The sequence below is a fragment of the Hemiscyllium ocellatum genome, chromosome 25, assembly GCF_020745735.1.
Source record: "Hemiscyllium ocellatum isolate sHemOce1 chromosome 25, sHemOce1.pat.X.cur, whole genome shotgun sequence".
In the NCBI taxonomy this organism is placed as follows: domain Eukaryota; kingdom Metazoa; phylum Chordata; class Chondrichthyes; order Orectolobiformes; family Hemiscylliidae; genus Hemiscyllium; species Hemiscyllium ocellatum.
The window spans coordinates 30,766,629-30,783,782 of NC_083425.1; the positions used below are offsets into that span (position 1 = coordinate 30,766,629).

Sequence of the window (17,154 nt, forward strand, 5' to 3'; positions counted from 1 at the left end):
TCAGTAACAGCTTAGGTACAGTCGCCTTAGCCATATATATAGGCGATATTAATGAATATTAAATACTGTATATATAGGTGACATTAATTAATATTAAATACTATATATAGTCTATATTAATTAATATTAAGTACTTTATTAAGTAAGCTACGAATAGAAAATGCAATTTTAATAGATCTGCTATGCTTCTGAAGGTAACATTATTTCAAACCATTTTTACCTTCACATTTTAGTTTGAATAAAATAGTTGAATTGACTCCTTGATACAATGAATCCTGGCTTCATTCACCTTGCATTTCCTGCATTGCCATTCAAGGCCATCAGATCAGTAGTCTTAATGAGGTTGGCTTATCAAATGACATAGATGCTCTCCAGAATTTCAAGGAGATATAGACAAGTTATTTGTTATCTGCATGATTATGCTGACAATAATGAGAATTGCTAGGTGCAAGGCTATTATCAGTAATTAACAAAAGCAACACTGAGATATTACTTCACAAAGTTCAGCACTTACTTCTTAGTGATATAAAGAAAGAAATTGGCAAAGTCATCTACTTTACTGAGGTTTTGACTCTTGACAATGCTCATTCCCCTCTTAGGTTTTTGAAATAGATACTGCTACTATTACTTAAACACTTGAATGAAGAAATTTTAATAGTGCTGGTTCCTTCCTCTGAAATCCTAATACAGCAGTGCAGTACAATGGAGATGCAATTCATTATAATTGTGTTGGGACCTGAGAAAGCATTTTATTTGCCATAAGCCAAGTTGACAAGTTGTTCTCTGGGCAGATGAATAGATAGGAAATTCAACTTGAATGCTAGAATAAAGCAAATAAAACTAGAACAGCATTGAATATTGGGCATTAAGTATAACTAGCAGCTGATACACTATCACCCACATTTCATGCTCACCTAAACCACATTTCAACCCAAATGTGATTTAATATAGCTTCAACCTAGTCCATAATTTGATACCATTGGTTTGTTTCGGAAATAATATAGTGCCTTTAGCAAAGGAAAAAAAAAATTCCCTGGATGCTTGCAAGAGTGCTATCAAACAAAAATCTGACTCTGATTCACAAAACAATATTGGAACAGATAGCCAATAGCATGATCATAAAGGAGCTTTAGCAAAGGTCTTAAAGGAAGAGTAGAAAGAGCTTTGAGGATTTTATCAGCAGATCTCAGAGTTATCAGGGTTAAATGAGAGTCAATTGTCAGGAATTTGCTTCTGGAGAGCTGCACTATTCCCTAGTGCCATAGGTGCCTAGAAGTTGACTAAAGAATTCCAGTTGATCTCCAACAACAATTCTTAATTAGCCTTTAAACGAGTCTGGTAGCCCTAGCACTTCTTCACTCCAACTCTGGAGTAACGGCCTGGGGAAACAATTATGCAAGGGAACTGGTGTTTGAGTTGATGTTGTTGCATTCTATGCTTGCCTGCCTTTTTGTTATTTCAACGAATGTGGAAATTTCTGGTAAGGCCAGAAATTTCGCCCACAAAATTTCCCTTGTAAAGGTGGTGTCAAGCTGCCTTCATGAATCACTGTAGTTCTTTATTACAGATATATCCAGTGTTATTAAGAAGGGGATTTCAGGATTTTGGACCAGTGAAGGAACAACAATATTATTCTCTGACAGGATAACATGTGGCTTAGAGGGGAACTTATTCATCAGCCCCTGCTGTTCTAGTTCTTCTAGGTTTTTGAGGTCTTGGGCTTGGATGATGCTGTGGAGTGTGCTTTGGTGATTTGTTGCAGCACAATTTATAAAATGATACACACTCTTGCCACAGTACATCAGCAAGTACATCACAGTACATCAGGATGAAATGAATGCTGAAATTGAGGGCAGGGTGTGGATTAAGCAACTTGCTTTGTTTTGGATGGCGTCAAGCTTCTTGTTGGGATTGCACTCATCTAGGCAAGTAGGGAGTATTCCATGATGCTGACATGACTTGTGATTTGAGGACTCAGGAGGTAAGTTACTCATTTCCAAATTCCCAGCCTATGATTTGCTCTTATAACCATGTTATTTATATGGCTGATTTAATTAATTTTCTTACAATTGTGAACACCAGGTAACGATATTGGAAAAATCAGCAATAGTAACATCATTGAATATCAAGGAGAGAGTTCAGATTCTCTGACAGCTCTTTGACATGGTTGTTACTTTTCACTTATCACTCAATATTATCCAGATATTGCTGCAAATGGAGAGGGAATGTCTCAGTTTTCGAGTAATTGCAAATGACACTAACATCGTGCCATCATCAGTGAAGATTCCCACTTGCAACCATATGATGGTTAAGGATACTACCATAAGGAACTTCTACACTAACATTTGGGACTGAGGTAATTGATCTCCAGCTATCATAACCCATTTTTCTTTGTGTTCAGCATAACTCCAACCAGTGGAGTGTTTTCCCTCTGATTTCAATTTTCTTTTGAAGGGTTCTGAAGAACAGTTATCGTGGACTTGAGCAATTAACTGTGTTCTTCTATCTGCAGAAGCTACCAGAGAGAAGAGAGAGAGAAAAACTAAACTCATCGTCAGTAAACCTGCTAAGCAAATGTTGCTTGATTGCACTGTTGATGACAATTAACAGCAACATTATGGAAAGTAAGAGAGAAGGCTGATGGGGTATTAGTTGCTAGATTAGGTTTATCTTGTTTGTTTTGGACAGGACATACCCAGGAAATTTTCCACTGCTATGTAAATGCCGGTGTTGTAGCTGTACTGAAACAGATTGACTTGGGGCACAGCGAGCTATGAAGTATGAGGGTTCAGTATTATTGCTGAACTATTGTCAGGGCAACATGACCTTTGCAGCATCCCCTGCCATCAGCTGTTTTTTGCTATCACATGGAATGAGTCAAGTTTTCTAAAGATTGATACCTTTGATGTTGCAATCTCAGGAGGAGACTGAGATGGACCATTCACTTGACTCTTCTGGTTGAAGGTGATTGGAAATGTTTCATTCTGGGTTTTTTTTTGCACTGATGTGATAGGCTGTCCTTGCTTTGAGCATGGACCATCTGTGAAGCCTCTGTTCCCACTCCTAGCCAGTTTACAATATCCAATCCCTGGAATCATGCACAGAGCAAGTTTCAGACCTTGACTGCTGACAGCTATGACAGAGTGACCAAAATCAGGAAATTATAAATCACCACAACTGGAGGAGCACAGAGATCTCATTTAATTCTAATTTTCCAGTTTAAGCGTTCTTGGAGTCCTGGGCACCATCTGGGGGCTTCAGATCCATTAAATGCAAATGTGTAATAAAATATATGTAGATATACATCCATATAATGTTTACAGATTGCCGTAATAATAAAGCAAACTGTAACACATTACAGTGTACAATGCTGAAATGAAATTGCCTAATTTTGTCTCATATACACAATAAAATAAAATAACAACTGATTTGTACCTTGTGAGCATAATATCCAGACTCTGTTATATCACAGCAATTATCTACTGTCAGCATCTAATTATAATTAAGGACACTATACACCAAACCAGTGAATATTTCAATTGCAGTAATTTCACAGCAAGTGCAATTCAAAATGTATCTGCTCCATGCACCATCTCCTTAAAATAATTGAATTTGCCTGCCATCAGATACTTATTTTAAGTGCTAATTTAACAAGGAAACATTTTTTTGGTGGAAAGAATGGCAAGAAATTAATGTGGAGCATTTATTCTGTGCTGTTGCATTTGAATAATTGGGAGATTGAAAACTCTAGTTACCATGAATATTTAAAATTTGTGTGTACTAAAACACTGCTTCTGCAGCTTTAAACCATGGCTAACCCTAGATCTCACACTGTTGTACTTATCATTCCACAATTTCAAACCTCTCTAAACCGCAACATTTTGTGAATTTCTATAAGGTTCACAGCATAAGGCTTTTGTAGCCTTTGCACCTCATTCAAGAAGTTCTGAGAACCATGAGGCTGATGGGAGCAGGGTGCCTCCAACTTGTCTATCTATTTTCTTCTGGATCATTAACAGCATGAGCATTGGTCCTTCACTCCTGTCACTCTGAGACAACTCAAAGATTGGCATGCCTCAGTTATTTCAATTTTACTGGTGGGACCCATATTTGTATGTGTTCTTGCACAGAGCCCTATATTTCCATGCACTTATCCACTTCTAATCTATGTAGTCTGATACTGAGCTCCCGATGGAATAGCAATTGAAAATCTACCAAAATACGCTTGAGGTAACTGCACTTGAAAAATTGTTGTAAAAAAATTCCTTTTTTTTTCTAAGTTCAACAAATCTTTATCGATTTAAAAATTCAGTTAGTTACATTAAAACAAGTGTTTAAACAACATGCTTAAACATATGCCTGACATGGGCTGTCTTTACCTTTAATTAATTACTACTATTTTTCATATTACATTGAAGAGAATTCTCTGAGAAACAGCCAGACTTGGCACAGTGCAGTTTAATAAGGAGTGTCTAAAAATAGCCATTTCCCAGAGAGCAATTTATTTCAACACTCACATTCCTTTGTTTATTCAGACTCATAGTAACACAAGTTGCATGCTATTTTTAATTAAGCAGAAAGATCTGGTTCTATTCTCAATATATATAAAGTGCAAATTGCATTGGGGCATAATTGAAATTAAAAATTTAGAATGAAACCACTGATAAATTAAACTGTGTTTTTGTACACATTTCCAATGCTCATAATCCATCATTATGTGCATGGTTGGAAACAATATTGTCTGCTACCTTTGATGAGAGCAGGGATTGTTTTGTGAAATGAATGCATTATTATCTTGCGATATATTTGATGTTATTAAGCGATGTTGGCAAGTGTTACGGACTAAGCCAGACCACTCAAAACATTCTTAAGCAGGCAGCTCAGACCATAACTGTGCAATTTGTTTTGGTAAGTGTACAGTGAAACTACCTCGATCAAGTTAGCTAGGTTGACTACTAGATTTTAAAACAGACAAAAATTTATTCACAAAATTACACAATGAAACACAAAGAACAGAATAAAGAACCCCTACAGAACACATCCAATCCAACTAGACTTAATTATATTGTTCCGAATATACAGAACAGTCACAATAAGCAAACTCCCTTAAAAAATATAAATGGAACACGTGCTTACAGGTTTAAGTCGAAGGGCAGAAAAGATAGAGTGAGTTTCCACACAGCTCCCTGTCGAACTTCCAACAAGTTCAAGACTGAACTAAAACTGCTTGGCTCAGCTGAAGAGCTGACCACTTCCCTTTCTTTATACAGATCACTTCTAAAACATGATCACTTTGGCCTGAAGTCTCATCTGTTCACATATAAACAAAAGGGGTCTCAAAATCCTTTTCATCTCTGTACCAAACCAGACTGATCGGAACCCGGCCTGGTTTATTACCCCTCTGAAAAAAATCAAGGACAGAGTCTCCTCCAGTCAAGGAACAGCTTTTAGAAAAAAAAGGGACTAGCTTTGTGACACAAGAAATAAATAGAATGAAGATAAATGTAAAGAAAGCAAACAATGAACTGTAATTGCATCAAAACCCAAATTAAATGAATGTCACAATTTTAATTTGTTTATTTAATTAACCTGTTTGGATGTTTTATGACACACATCTGTGGCTATCACATCCTGAGTTTGGATTTTAACCTGGCCATTTGGGTCTAGAGATAGGACATTACCACTGTAACACAATTCTCAAATTTAATTAATTTTTATTTATTGTGAGACTTTAAAAACAAGGTTTGAGGTCCAAGGCTTTTAACTTATGTGGTTTTCAAACTTGATGGCTGAAATGAGACAGAATTTTTGATAAATAAAAGTGTTTGGAAGCGTAGTTGCAGTTTTGAAAGAAAGCAGCCTGTCATCCACAGCAGGTACTGGAAACCACCATTTGAACAAGCAGTTATTGACATTCAAATTGTACATGATCTGGAGCCAAGGGTATAGTCTTGTTGGCAAAAAAAAATTGATTGGTTTGTGGACTAGCCACAGTTGTCAATAACAGAGATCTTTTACTTGTCAACAATTGTGTAATTAGTTCTCAGGTAGCAGAGCAACTTGGAGCTGGAAACAAATTACAGAGAGAGAGAGAGAGAGAGACAGAGAAAGAGAAAAAAGTGAGCAGATCTTCTCCCAGTTCAGAAGCTGCCTGCTTTCTCTGGTCAATAGCTCAGTTTAAGCCTGAAGAATACCAGTTAACTTTCCTGCAGCACTTGCTGCAGACTGTGACTTTTGAATTGATTAGTCAGAGACATTTTCCAAGTCAGCCTCTGTGTACCTCTTATAAACCAATGGAAGCATCCAGGGCAAGATATCTAAACAATAAGGGGGCTGGCCAGCCGAAGAAGGAACATCTCAACATCATAGCAAAAACCATTAAACTGACTTTTCATTTTTCCACCTCCACCAATAATATTTTCCCTTGTTTGTGTGTGTGTGTGTACTTGCACGGAAGAGATTCTTTATAAAGGGCTGAGATGCTTACTTCATACTCTTGTATGCTAATGGTTTATGTCTGTTGTAGCTTTGGTTATAATGAAACCTGCTCTATACTTTCGATCAAGCTTGGTTTAATGATGCTGATAGGTAATCAGGTAGCTTGATAAGGCAAAGTGGGGTACTGGGTGCATTATAAAAATAAACTTTTGGTATAACCTCATGAATAGCAGGGCTTGATTTATCATGCATATCAACCAGTAGGTTGCACAATATAATTGTTATGATCTATGAATTGAATAATGTAAAATATGCCTATTCTATGGGTTCTGCACTTCTTGCAAAAACACTAGTCTCCTTGGCTGTAACTGTGATTCAGCTGCCACTGCCTGACTCTCTTTGGTATCCATAATCTGAGCTTTAAAAGCTTCTTGCAAAGCCCTCACAAAGCTCAGAACATTACCTGACAGCCAGCTGTGAAGTGCCCATTCTGTGCTGTTACTGAGAATTTTTAATTGATTTTCTTTGCTGTTTACTTGTTTTGCAGAAAGGAATTAGTATTGATTAGTGGTCTGCAATACCTTTTTATGAATTAGCATCCAAGAGTAAAAAGTTCAATTATTGACCTTTAATCTGGTGGAGATATTGAGGATCTGACAGCTACAGGTGATGTCAGCTAGAAGATCCAGTAAAGGATGCTGAGCAATGTTTTTCAGAAGATTTATGTTGATGGGTAAGAGTTAGTAAGCAAACCTGCAGTGTGAGATCCAAGGAATTAAAGTACTTTTGGCAGAATATACATAAGGCAGAGACAGTTCACAGATATAAAAAAAATCATTAAGCATTGTAGCCGCAATACTCAGCTGCGTTACATCGATCAGTTCAGGAATAGTTTACTTTCAGCAATCCAACGTGACCTCCATTATATTTTGCTAAATCCAACTATTCCAGTAACTTTGAAAGTAATACTACTGTTTGTCTTCAGATACCTATGGCATGATTGTAGAGGTGCTGCGGTTACCAAAGTATTAGTGTTGATTTTATGGTCTATTAGTATTCAATACTTTAAATGTTCAGAGCTGATATGGGCATGTTATGGAAAATGAATTGCAAATAGAGAGCAGGAAGGGATCATAAAAAGAAATAAGAATGAGGAACCAGAAAACATGCATGCAAGAGACAAACAAGCCTGAAGGAAAATGAGAGTGGCTAGGAAGGCAATATACGTTCGCAAGCTGCCAATCTCAGCAGAAGAGATGCAGAACAAAGTTGTAAAATAATTTCAACAGCAGCATATAAGACCATAGACACTGAGTCCAAATCACTGTCCAAATATCAAACATGTACTTCACCTTGCAGACATGTTGCCCTTTAAGTACAGCTTGTTCTTCCTAGAAAGCTATTATCTTTGAAGTCATAGGGGATATGTAACAGACATGTACAATGACTTCATTTGATGGTCTTTTTTTTATCCATTCAATTACTTAAGCGATGTCCAAATGTTCTTTTGAATACATATTGAATTACACAGTTCATGCTGAATAAATGCATTTGGCTCTTATCTATGCAACAAATATCTACATTGATTTGTGCCTGTTGTCTAATGATAGAGCATTTTCACAGAACACATAAATCCACACTCTACATTTTATGCTAATGCTCAGATTTCAAAAGTCCATATTGCTCACTTCAAAGGAAATCAGAATCTGGAAGCATTTTTCTGTCAGGTCCCATATTTAAGATTTAATTTATCCATAAATGTTTACTTACTCTCATTATTGTACCACTGCTTTCAATTAACAATATGATCAATGATGATATTAATGGGTAAATCATTACCACTTGAATCAGACTCCTTTGCATCAATAATCTTATTACAAGTGTCAAAGCTTAGTTGTTTAAAAGAAAAGATTTTAGCAATCCACTATTGTCACCAACAGTAAATTGTAAGCTAATAGAACATAGAACATTACAGCACAGTACAGGCTCTTCGGCCCTTCAGCCCTCGATGTTGCGCCGATCTGTGAAATTATTCTGATGCCCATCTAACCTACACCATTCCATTATTATCCATATGTATGTCCAAAGCCTGTTTAAACGTCCTTAACGTCGGCAAGTCTACTACTGTTGCAAGCAAGCCGTTCCATGCCCCTACTACTCTCTGAATAAAGAAACTGATATCTGTCCTAAATCTATCCCCCTCAATTTAAAGCTATGTCCCTTCGTATTAGCCTTTACCATCTGAGGAAAAAGGCTCTTACTGTCCAACCTATCCAACCCTCTTATTATCTTATATGTTTCGATTAAGTCACCTCACAACCTTCTTCTCTCCAATGAAAACAGCTTCAATTCCCTCAGCCTTTCCTCATAAGACCTTCCTTCCATCCCAGGCAACATCCTAGTAAATCTCCTCTGAACCCTTTCCAAAGCTTCCACATCCTTCCTATAATGTGGTGACCAGAAATGTATGCAATACTCCAGGTGCGGCCTTACCAGTGTCTTGTACAGCTGATGCATGATCTCGTGGCTCCGAAACTCAATCCTCCAACCAATAAATGCTAACACACCATGTTCCTTCTTAATAAAGCTGTCAACCTGGGCGGCAACTTTCAGGGATTTATGCTGGACACCGAGGTGTCTCTGTTCACCCACACTGCCAAAAGTTTTACCATTCTGCATTCCTGTTACTTCTTCCAAACTGAACTACCTCACACTTTTCTGCATTAAACTCCATTTGCCACTTCTCAGCTTAGCTCTGCATCTTATCTATGTCTTTCTGTAACCCATAACATCCTTCGGCAGTATCCACAACTCTGCCTCATTTAGTGTCATCTGCAAATTTATTAACTCGTCCTTCTACCCCCACATCCAGATCATTTATAAAAATGACAAACAGCAGTGGCCCTAAAACAGATCCTTGCAGCACACCACTGGCAACTGAACTCCAGGATGAACATTTCCCATCAACCACTCCCCTCTGTATTCTTTCAGCTAGCCAATTGCTGATCCAAACTGCGAAATCACCTTCAATCTCGAAACTCCGTATTTTGTGCAATAGCCTACCATGTGGAACCATATCATATGCCTTACTGAAGACCATATTTACCACATCAACCGCTTTACCATCATCCACCTGTTTTTATCAACTTCTCAAAGAACTCAATAAGGTTAGCTAGGCATGACCTACCCTTCACAAAACCATGTTGACTATCCCTAATAAAATTATTCCTTTCCTGATGATTATCAATTTCCAACACTTACCCACAATCGAAGTAAGGCTCACTGGTCTATAATTACCAGGGTTGCCCAACTCCCCTTCTTTAACAAGGGAACAACATTTGCTATCCTCCAATCTTTTGTCATTACTCCTTTCGACAATGATGACAAAGATCAAAGGCAAAGACTCTGCAATCTCCTCCCTGGCTTCACAGAGAATCCAAGGATAAATCCCATCCAGCCTAGGGGTCTTATCTATTTTCAAATCTTCTAAAATTTCTAAAACCTCCTCTTTGTCAACCGCAATCCCATCTAATATTGAGGCCTGTATCTCCGTATTCTCACTAACATTACCCTTTTCCAATGTGAATACTGATGAAAAGTATTCATTAAGTGCTTCTCTTATGTCCTCAGGTTCCACACACAAATTCCCACTACTGTCTTTGATTGGCCATAATCTTACTCTAGTCATTCTTTTATTCCTGATATACCTATAGAAGGCCTTAAGGCTTTCCTTGATCCTATCCATGAACAACTTCTCATGATCCTTCCTAGCTTTTCTTAGCCCTCTCTTTAGATCGTTTCTGACTAACTTATATCTCTCAAGCATCCTAATTGAGTTTTCACACCTCATCCTTACATAAGCCTTCTTCTTTCTCTTGACAAGAGCTTCAACTTCTTTAGTAAACCATGGCTCCCTCTCTCGACAATTACCTCCCTGGCTGATAGGCATATATTTAACAAGGACCCACAGTAGCTGTTCCATGAATAAGCTCCACATTTCAAGTTTGTCCATCCCCTGCAGTTTCCTTCCCCATCCTATGCATCCAAATGTACTACACTGTTCTTAGCTGGCATGACCATAAGATACAACTGACAAATCTTTACGATGAAATAGTTAATACTTAACAAATTTGCAATTGCATGAACATTTTAGACTCATTATCACATGTCAAGTGACGAATTTTCAAAGCTGCCTGTGAACTATAGCAATCTGAGGGTGGCACAATGGTTAGCAATGCTGCGTCACTGTGGCAGGGACCCGAGTTTGATTCCAGCCAGTCTCTGACTGTCTGCTTATAGTGTGTCTGTGTCTGTGTGAATTTACACCGGGTGCTCCAGTTTCCTCCCACAATCCAAGGCCATGCTAAAATTGCCTATAGTGTCCAGGGATGTGTAGGTTACATAGATGACTCATGATAAATGTGGAGTTATGGGGATAGGGGATAGGGAGGGCTGAGTCTGGCTGGTAGGTCCTTTTGAGGGCCAGTGCTAACTTGATAGGCATTCTTCTGCCCTTTAGGGATTCTATGAAGTAATAATTCTCAGCAATTGAATTTGTTCAGGAGACAAGGGAACAAATAAGTTCAGCTTCAATTTGGGCATTTTTTGGATGTGTTCATTTGCTACAGTTCTTGTATTTACATAATGATCACGGATGTTCAGTTATGATGTTAGAAAGAACTGTAAGCCAAAAACATTTTACCATCTGATCTCATTCCCATTTATTTATATGGCTTGTGCAGTTCAGTTTCTATAGCCCCCTTGGAAGTTGATAGGGAGGGAATCATTGATGGTAATGACATTGAATGTCAAAATATGATGATGAGATTTTCTCTTATTGGAGATGGTCATTACCTGGCACTTCTGTTGTGTGAATATTGTTGCCATTTATCAGCTCCAACCTTGGATGTTGTCCAAATCTTGCTGCATTTGGACATGGACTGCTTCAATATGTGAAGAGTTATGAATGGTGTTGAACATTAGACCATCATCACCGAACATCCCCACTCTGACGTTATGATGGGAAGGAATTATTATTATTAGAGAGTGTTCTATGATTGAAGAAACATTGTTTCCAGTGTAATTATTTGGAAAGGAGGTAAGAGCTCTCATGATTAATGGTAATCTACAAGGAATTCTGCAACGCAATGATTGCTCAATAAAATGAGGGAACCGTGGTTTGGTATGCTTTCCTTTATTGGTCCTTCATTGAGTACAGGAGTTGGGAGGTCATATTGTGGCTGTACAGAACATTGGTTAGGCCACTGTTGGAATATTGCGTGCAATTCTGGTCTCCTTCCTATCGGAAAGATGTTGTGAAACTTGAAAGGGTTCAGAAAAGATTTACAAGGATGTTGCCAGGGTTGGAGGATTTGAGCTACAGGGAGAGGCTGAACAGGCTGGGACTGTTTTCCCTGGAGCCTCGGAGGCTGAGGGGTGACCTTATAGAGGTTTACAAAATTATGAGGGGCATGGATAGGATAAATAGACAAAGTTTTTTTCCCTGGGGTTGGGGAGTACAGAACTGGAGGGCATAGGTTTAGGGTGAGAGGGGAAAGATATAAAAGAGACCTAAGGGGCAACTTTTTCACGCAGAGGATAGTACGTGTATGGAATGAGCTGACACAGGATGTGGTGGAGGCTGGTACAACTGCAACATTTAAGAGGCATTTGGATGGGTATATGAATAGGAAGGGTTTGGAGGAATATGGGCCGGGTGCTGGCAAGTGGGACTAAATTGGGTTAGGATATCTGGTTGGCATGGACGGGTTGGACCGAAGGGTCTGTTTCCATACTGTACATCTCTATGATTCTATGACTCTATCTATTGCTCTAGGAAGTACAGTCCCAAGATGGGATGGGCATCCTTATCTAATGCACTGTGATTAATTGCTTTGGGTTTTGCTACATTTAAGATAAGACCTGGATTTTTTTTTGAAAGCATGTCAAAAAGGCTTCTAAAGTTTTGTTTCAGTTGTTCTAATGTTGGGAAAATTAAAGTTGCCAACTGTGGTAACAATGTATATTTTGAAAGATCTGCACCCAAGTTTTCGATTATCCAGCTGTTTTTGATTTTTGTTCTTTTTGCGGCAAGGCAATTGAATATGACGAGGAGTTATAAATCTAAATACCTGTATCAATTATTAGTGGAGGAAAGGAACTTGTATTATGATTATATACTCTGAACAAAGGAGTTGACTTGGTCATCTTTACATTCAAGACAACACTGCTTTCTGCCATGATTCAATTCTGTCTACAGTGAATCAGTTGACACTTGTCTTTGCCTGGGAAGTAATTTGTCCAAGGTACTATCATCAGCAAAGTGAAAATTCATTCTGATGGTATCAGAGCATTCATGGCATTAATAGCAGAACTAGGTGAAGTAAACTTCTCTAAAGAACCTCAACATGGGATTTTCACGAGATTCCTAATATCAATTTACCTCAATCCTTCATTTTGTTCTTCTGAAGAGATTTGTTGAGATGCTATATGCAGTTGAACTCTTTCATCAAGACATTTTTTTTGCCATATGAAAATATGACTTACTATTCTAGCTGGACAGCTTTACCAACAACAGAACACATCATTAATTCAGGTTGAGAGGTTATAAAATGAATGGGAAGATAACTGGAGGGTTGCAAATTGGGTGGCATTAATGAATGCATTGAATTTCCAAATTTTTTTTCAACTACAGCCAACATGGAAGGAGGCAAATGTTGTTCCTCTTTTCAAGAAGGGCAATAGGGAACTCCCTAGCAAGTAAAGACCAGTCACTCTTATGTCTGTGGTCAGCAAAGTTTTGGAAAGAATTCTGAGGGATAAGGTTTATGACTATTTGGCATTAGGATTTATGACTATTTAATCACAGTAGGATTAAACATCGGCACAAGGGCCTAAGGGCCTGTTCTGTGCTGTACTTTTCTATGGCAAGGTTGGCATCCACTGCCCATCTAGAATTGCCAGTGAGAAGTGGTGAATCACTTTCTGAGCTGCTGTTCTCTGTGTTTTTAAGGTATTTCTTCAGTGGTCTTAGGGATGGAGTTCCAGGAGTTTAACCCAGCGGTAATGAAGGAAAGATGAATTATAAGCCAGGATAATGTGCAACCAGGAGGGCAACATCCTGGTGGTAATGTTCTTGTATGCCATCTTGCCTTTAATCTTCTCAGTATTAGAGGTCATAGTTTTGTGAAGAAGACTTGTACAAGTCGTTGCAGAGTGTCTTGTACGTGGCATGCAGTGCATTCATTGTACTTCAGTAGTGGAGGATATGAACATTTAAGACATTGAATAGGGAGCAATCAAACAAGCCACTTTTTCCTGGAAAGTGTCAAATTTCTTGAGAGTTGTTAGAATTGCTGTCATCCAGACAAGTAGAAAACCTTTTACCTTACTTCTGATTCATGCCTTGTGGATGTTGGAAAGGCATTGGAAAAAGAGAGTTATGAGCTGAAGAATATCCAGCCTCTGATTAATTCTTGTAGCCAGAGTATGTGAATGACTGGTTCTCTTAAAATTCTGGACATTGTTACTTCCCTAAATAGTGATGATAGGGTATTCAGTGATGAAAATGCTATAAACAGTCAAGGGGATGTGGTTAGATTCTCTCTTATTGGAGATAACTCCTCTACTGTGCAAACCTCTCTTCAAGTGGTACTAAATTGGAAAGTATACTCTCTATTTTCTTGGTGGAATTGATAGAATCATTGTTGTTGTGTGATAAAAGACAAAGCATTACAGGTGGACTGATTAACTCTGATTATAAATCAAATAGCAGATAACAAAAAAGATATTAATCCAATTGACAGCAAGTCCTGGGCTGCAGTTTTAAGACTATGATTTTCAAACCAGAATGGAATGGGCATGATGTTTGTCCATGGGTTCCTTTCCATTTTCACTTTCCAATTGTAATCTTGTTGGCATTTGAGATTTTCCTTTTAGGCAATTGTTTTTGTGAGTCTTTCAGGCTATTTATATCTCTCTTGGTCCCACAGTGAGTGCAATAGTTTTGTTTTAGATTTTGAATTGTGTTCTGGGTAACTATTGTCCTAGAATTTAGTTACTTTGAAATCAATGCTTAGTGTTCTCTCATCGTCATTGTGCTACTTAAGTAACTTATTCTACAACTGGGAATGCACTATCCATGATATAAAATCAAAACTGAAAAATTGATGTTTTATAAATTTTCTGTCACACCATGCAAATGGTGTGAAAATAGTAAAATTTGCTCAAATTATGAGAAACTTAACATTTTTCTATGGTGTTAAATGAAAGCTCTCTTTTACCAATGAAAATTTTTATTAGTGATTTGTCGAAAGTAACTAATAGAAAAAATCATACACAAGGTCAGATTAAAGAGCTATCACTGCTCCAGATTTCTTTTTTCATGTAACACGATCTCAATCTATCTTTAATCATGTTAACAAACCGAAAGCTTTGTACACATGCAATTGCTAATTGTTAGGCACTAAAATATCATAGGCATATAATTTTTAATTGGCTTCATCAGAATTCATCAAACAAAATGTACTTTTTATTTTGTTCATTTCCAATTGCAATTACTTTTTCCAATTGCAATTACTCTTTTCTAGTTATTCAACAATCTGGCAATTTCAACTTTACTTACTTGTATTTTTTGAAAGAAAGACCCATGTTTTGTTTCATTTGTTGAAGTCCATGATAATCCGTGTATATTAAGTCAAAAGATAATGGTGCAGTCAGAGGACAACTTCCCCTCCCTGGAGGAACACCTAGGAAACTGATCAACAGCAAATAAATAAATAAATACATAAAATTAACATATACATTTATATGCTACAAATCATTGCATTCACTTTAACACAGATGTTAAAAGCAAAACCCAATGGCAGAAAAAGTTAGATTGAGCTGGAAATGTAGACTGATTCTTGGAGAACCTCTTTTATAAAGCACAGATGACGCGCACTGATCTTGGCACTGATAAAGGAAAGCAAATGTTCCTGGAAGACTCTAGGTGGATAAGGTCCCTTGCGGAGAGCTCTTCTCCATGTTCACCTCCTCCTTCCCTCTAGCTACCTGTTGAAGGAGCAGCACTCCAAAAGCTTGTACTTCTAAATAAACCTGTTGGACTATAACCTGGTGTTAGTGTGACTTTTAACTTTGTCCATCCCAGTCCAACACCAGCACCTCCACATCATACAGACAATATGCCATTTTCTGCCTCTGCTTTATCTTTGTCTCAATCAAACTGTCGCATTATGACAGGGAGCAAGTAAAGCCCAAGTGATCAGCACCAACGCCTTGTCCATGTGTAGCGCAAATCCCTGTTGACTTCCCAAACTCTGAAAACTCAGCAAGTTGCCCAGCACTTGTATAAACTGAAGTAGAGCCAGTAGAAATTAATCAGCAACTAACCCGAGGATGGTTGATGCTCTCTGTAAATAACTCTTTGGTAGATGGATGTAGGGTGGAGAGACTTCCTCCCTGTTGATGAATGCTTGTTCAGCCATTTGCCTTTTAGAGTCATAGAGATGTACAGAACGGAAACAACACATCTGACCAGATATCCTAACCTAATCTAGTCCCCTTTGCCAGCATTTGGCCCATATCCCTTTAAACTCTTCCTATTCATAGACTCACCCAGATGCCTTTTAAATGTTGCAATTATACCAGCCTCCACCATTTCCTCTGGCAGCTCATTCCACACATGTACCACCCTCTGCGTGAAAACATTGCCCCTTATGTCCTTTTTATATCTTTTCGTTCTCACCCTAAACCTAAATCCTCTAGTTCTGGACTCCCACCACCCCAGGAAAAAGATCTTGACTATTTATCCTATCCATGCCCCTCATGATTTTATAAACCTCTGTAAGGTCACCCTTCAGCCTCCAATGCTCCACTGAAAACAACCCCAGCCTATTTTAGCCTAAAACTCAAACCTTTCAACCCTGGCAAAATCCTTGTAAATCTCTTCTGAACCCTTTCAAGTTTCACAACATCCTTCCGATAGAATTGTATGTGATATTCCAAAAGTGGCATAACCAATGTCCTGTACAGCCGCAAGTGTTCACTGGAGTAGGAGGTCTGAAATGTCAGGGCTACTGTAAATCTGCATTGCATTATAATGCCTAGACTAGTGTCTTCATCATGATGGCATTCAGCTGAACATACGCATGTATGTCACAAATGCCATGCTGTCATTAAATTGACACCTGTAGTGACAAACCTACAGAGCCCAATTTCACAGACAATGCATTTCTCATACATAGACACAAAAAGATGATAATTTTATGTATAAACTCTGAATCATATTGAATATTGTCAATATTCACAAATATGCTGATTTCCATCCTCCACTAAGCTCCAGAAGGAAAGTTCAGTAAATCACCCAGAGGAAGGAACTTTGTAATTCTGATTAGTGTAGATGCAAGTTGGTTAGAATTGCTATTGATTGTTTTTTAGCAGGCCAACTAATCAAATAGGCTTGTTAGAATAATCATGAATCTTCATTGATAGAACAGTAAGCACACAGTCAACTTGTGTACCAGGATGCAGCCAAAGACATTACAATATTGAGATTGCTGGATTAGTGAGACAGCACAGACAATGGTTTCTATTTTTCATTTCATTTAATGAACTGCCTCTCTAAACATCCTATAGAGTACCCTCCATCATTGCGTTCTCAAATGCTGGCCTTGTCAGCAACACTTACAACCTCTGAATGATTTTTTAAAAGAATTC

At 38.0% G+C, this 17,154-nt stretch overlaps 1 protein-coding gene across 1 annotated transcript in view; it reads right to left on the reverse strand.

The window, feature by feature from the left end:
- LOC132827975 (alpha-1,6-mannosylglycoprotein 6-beta-N-acetylglucosaminyltransferase B) overlaps window positions 1-17,154 on the reverse strand; it is an 860,566-nt gene that overhangs the window by 201,104 nt on the left and 642,308 nt on the right. The window contains exon 11 of the mRNA XM_060844829.1: window positions 15,062-15,193. Within this exon, the coding sequence (XP_060700812.1) occupies window positions 15,062-15,193 (132 nt within the window). The remainder of the gene's footprint in view (window positions 1-15,061; window positions 15,194-17,154) is intronic.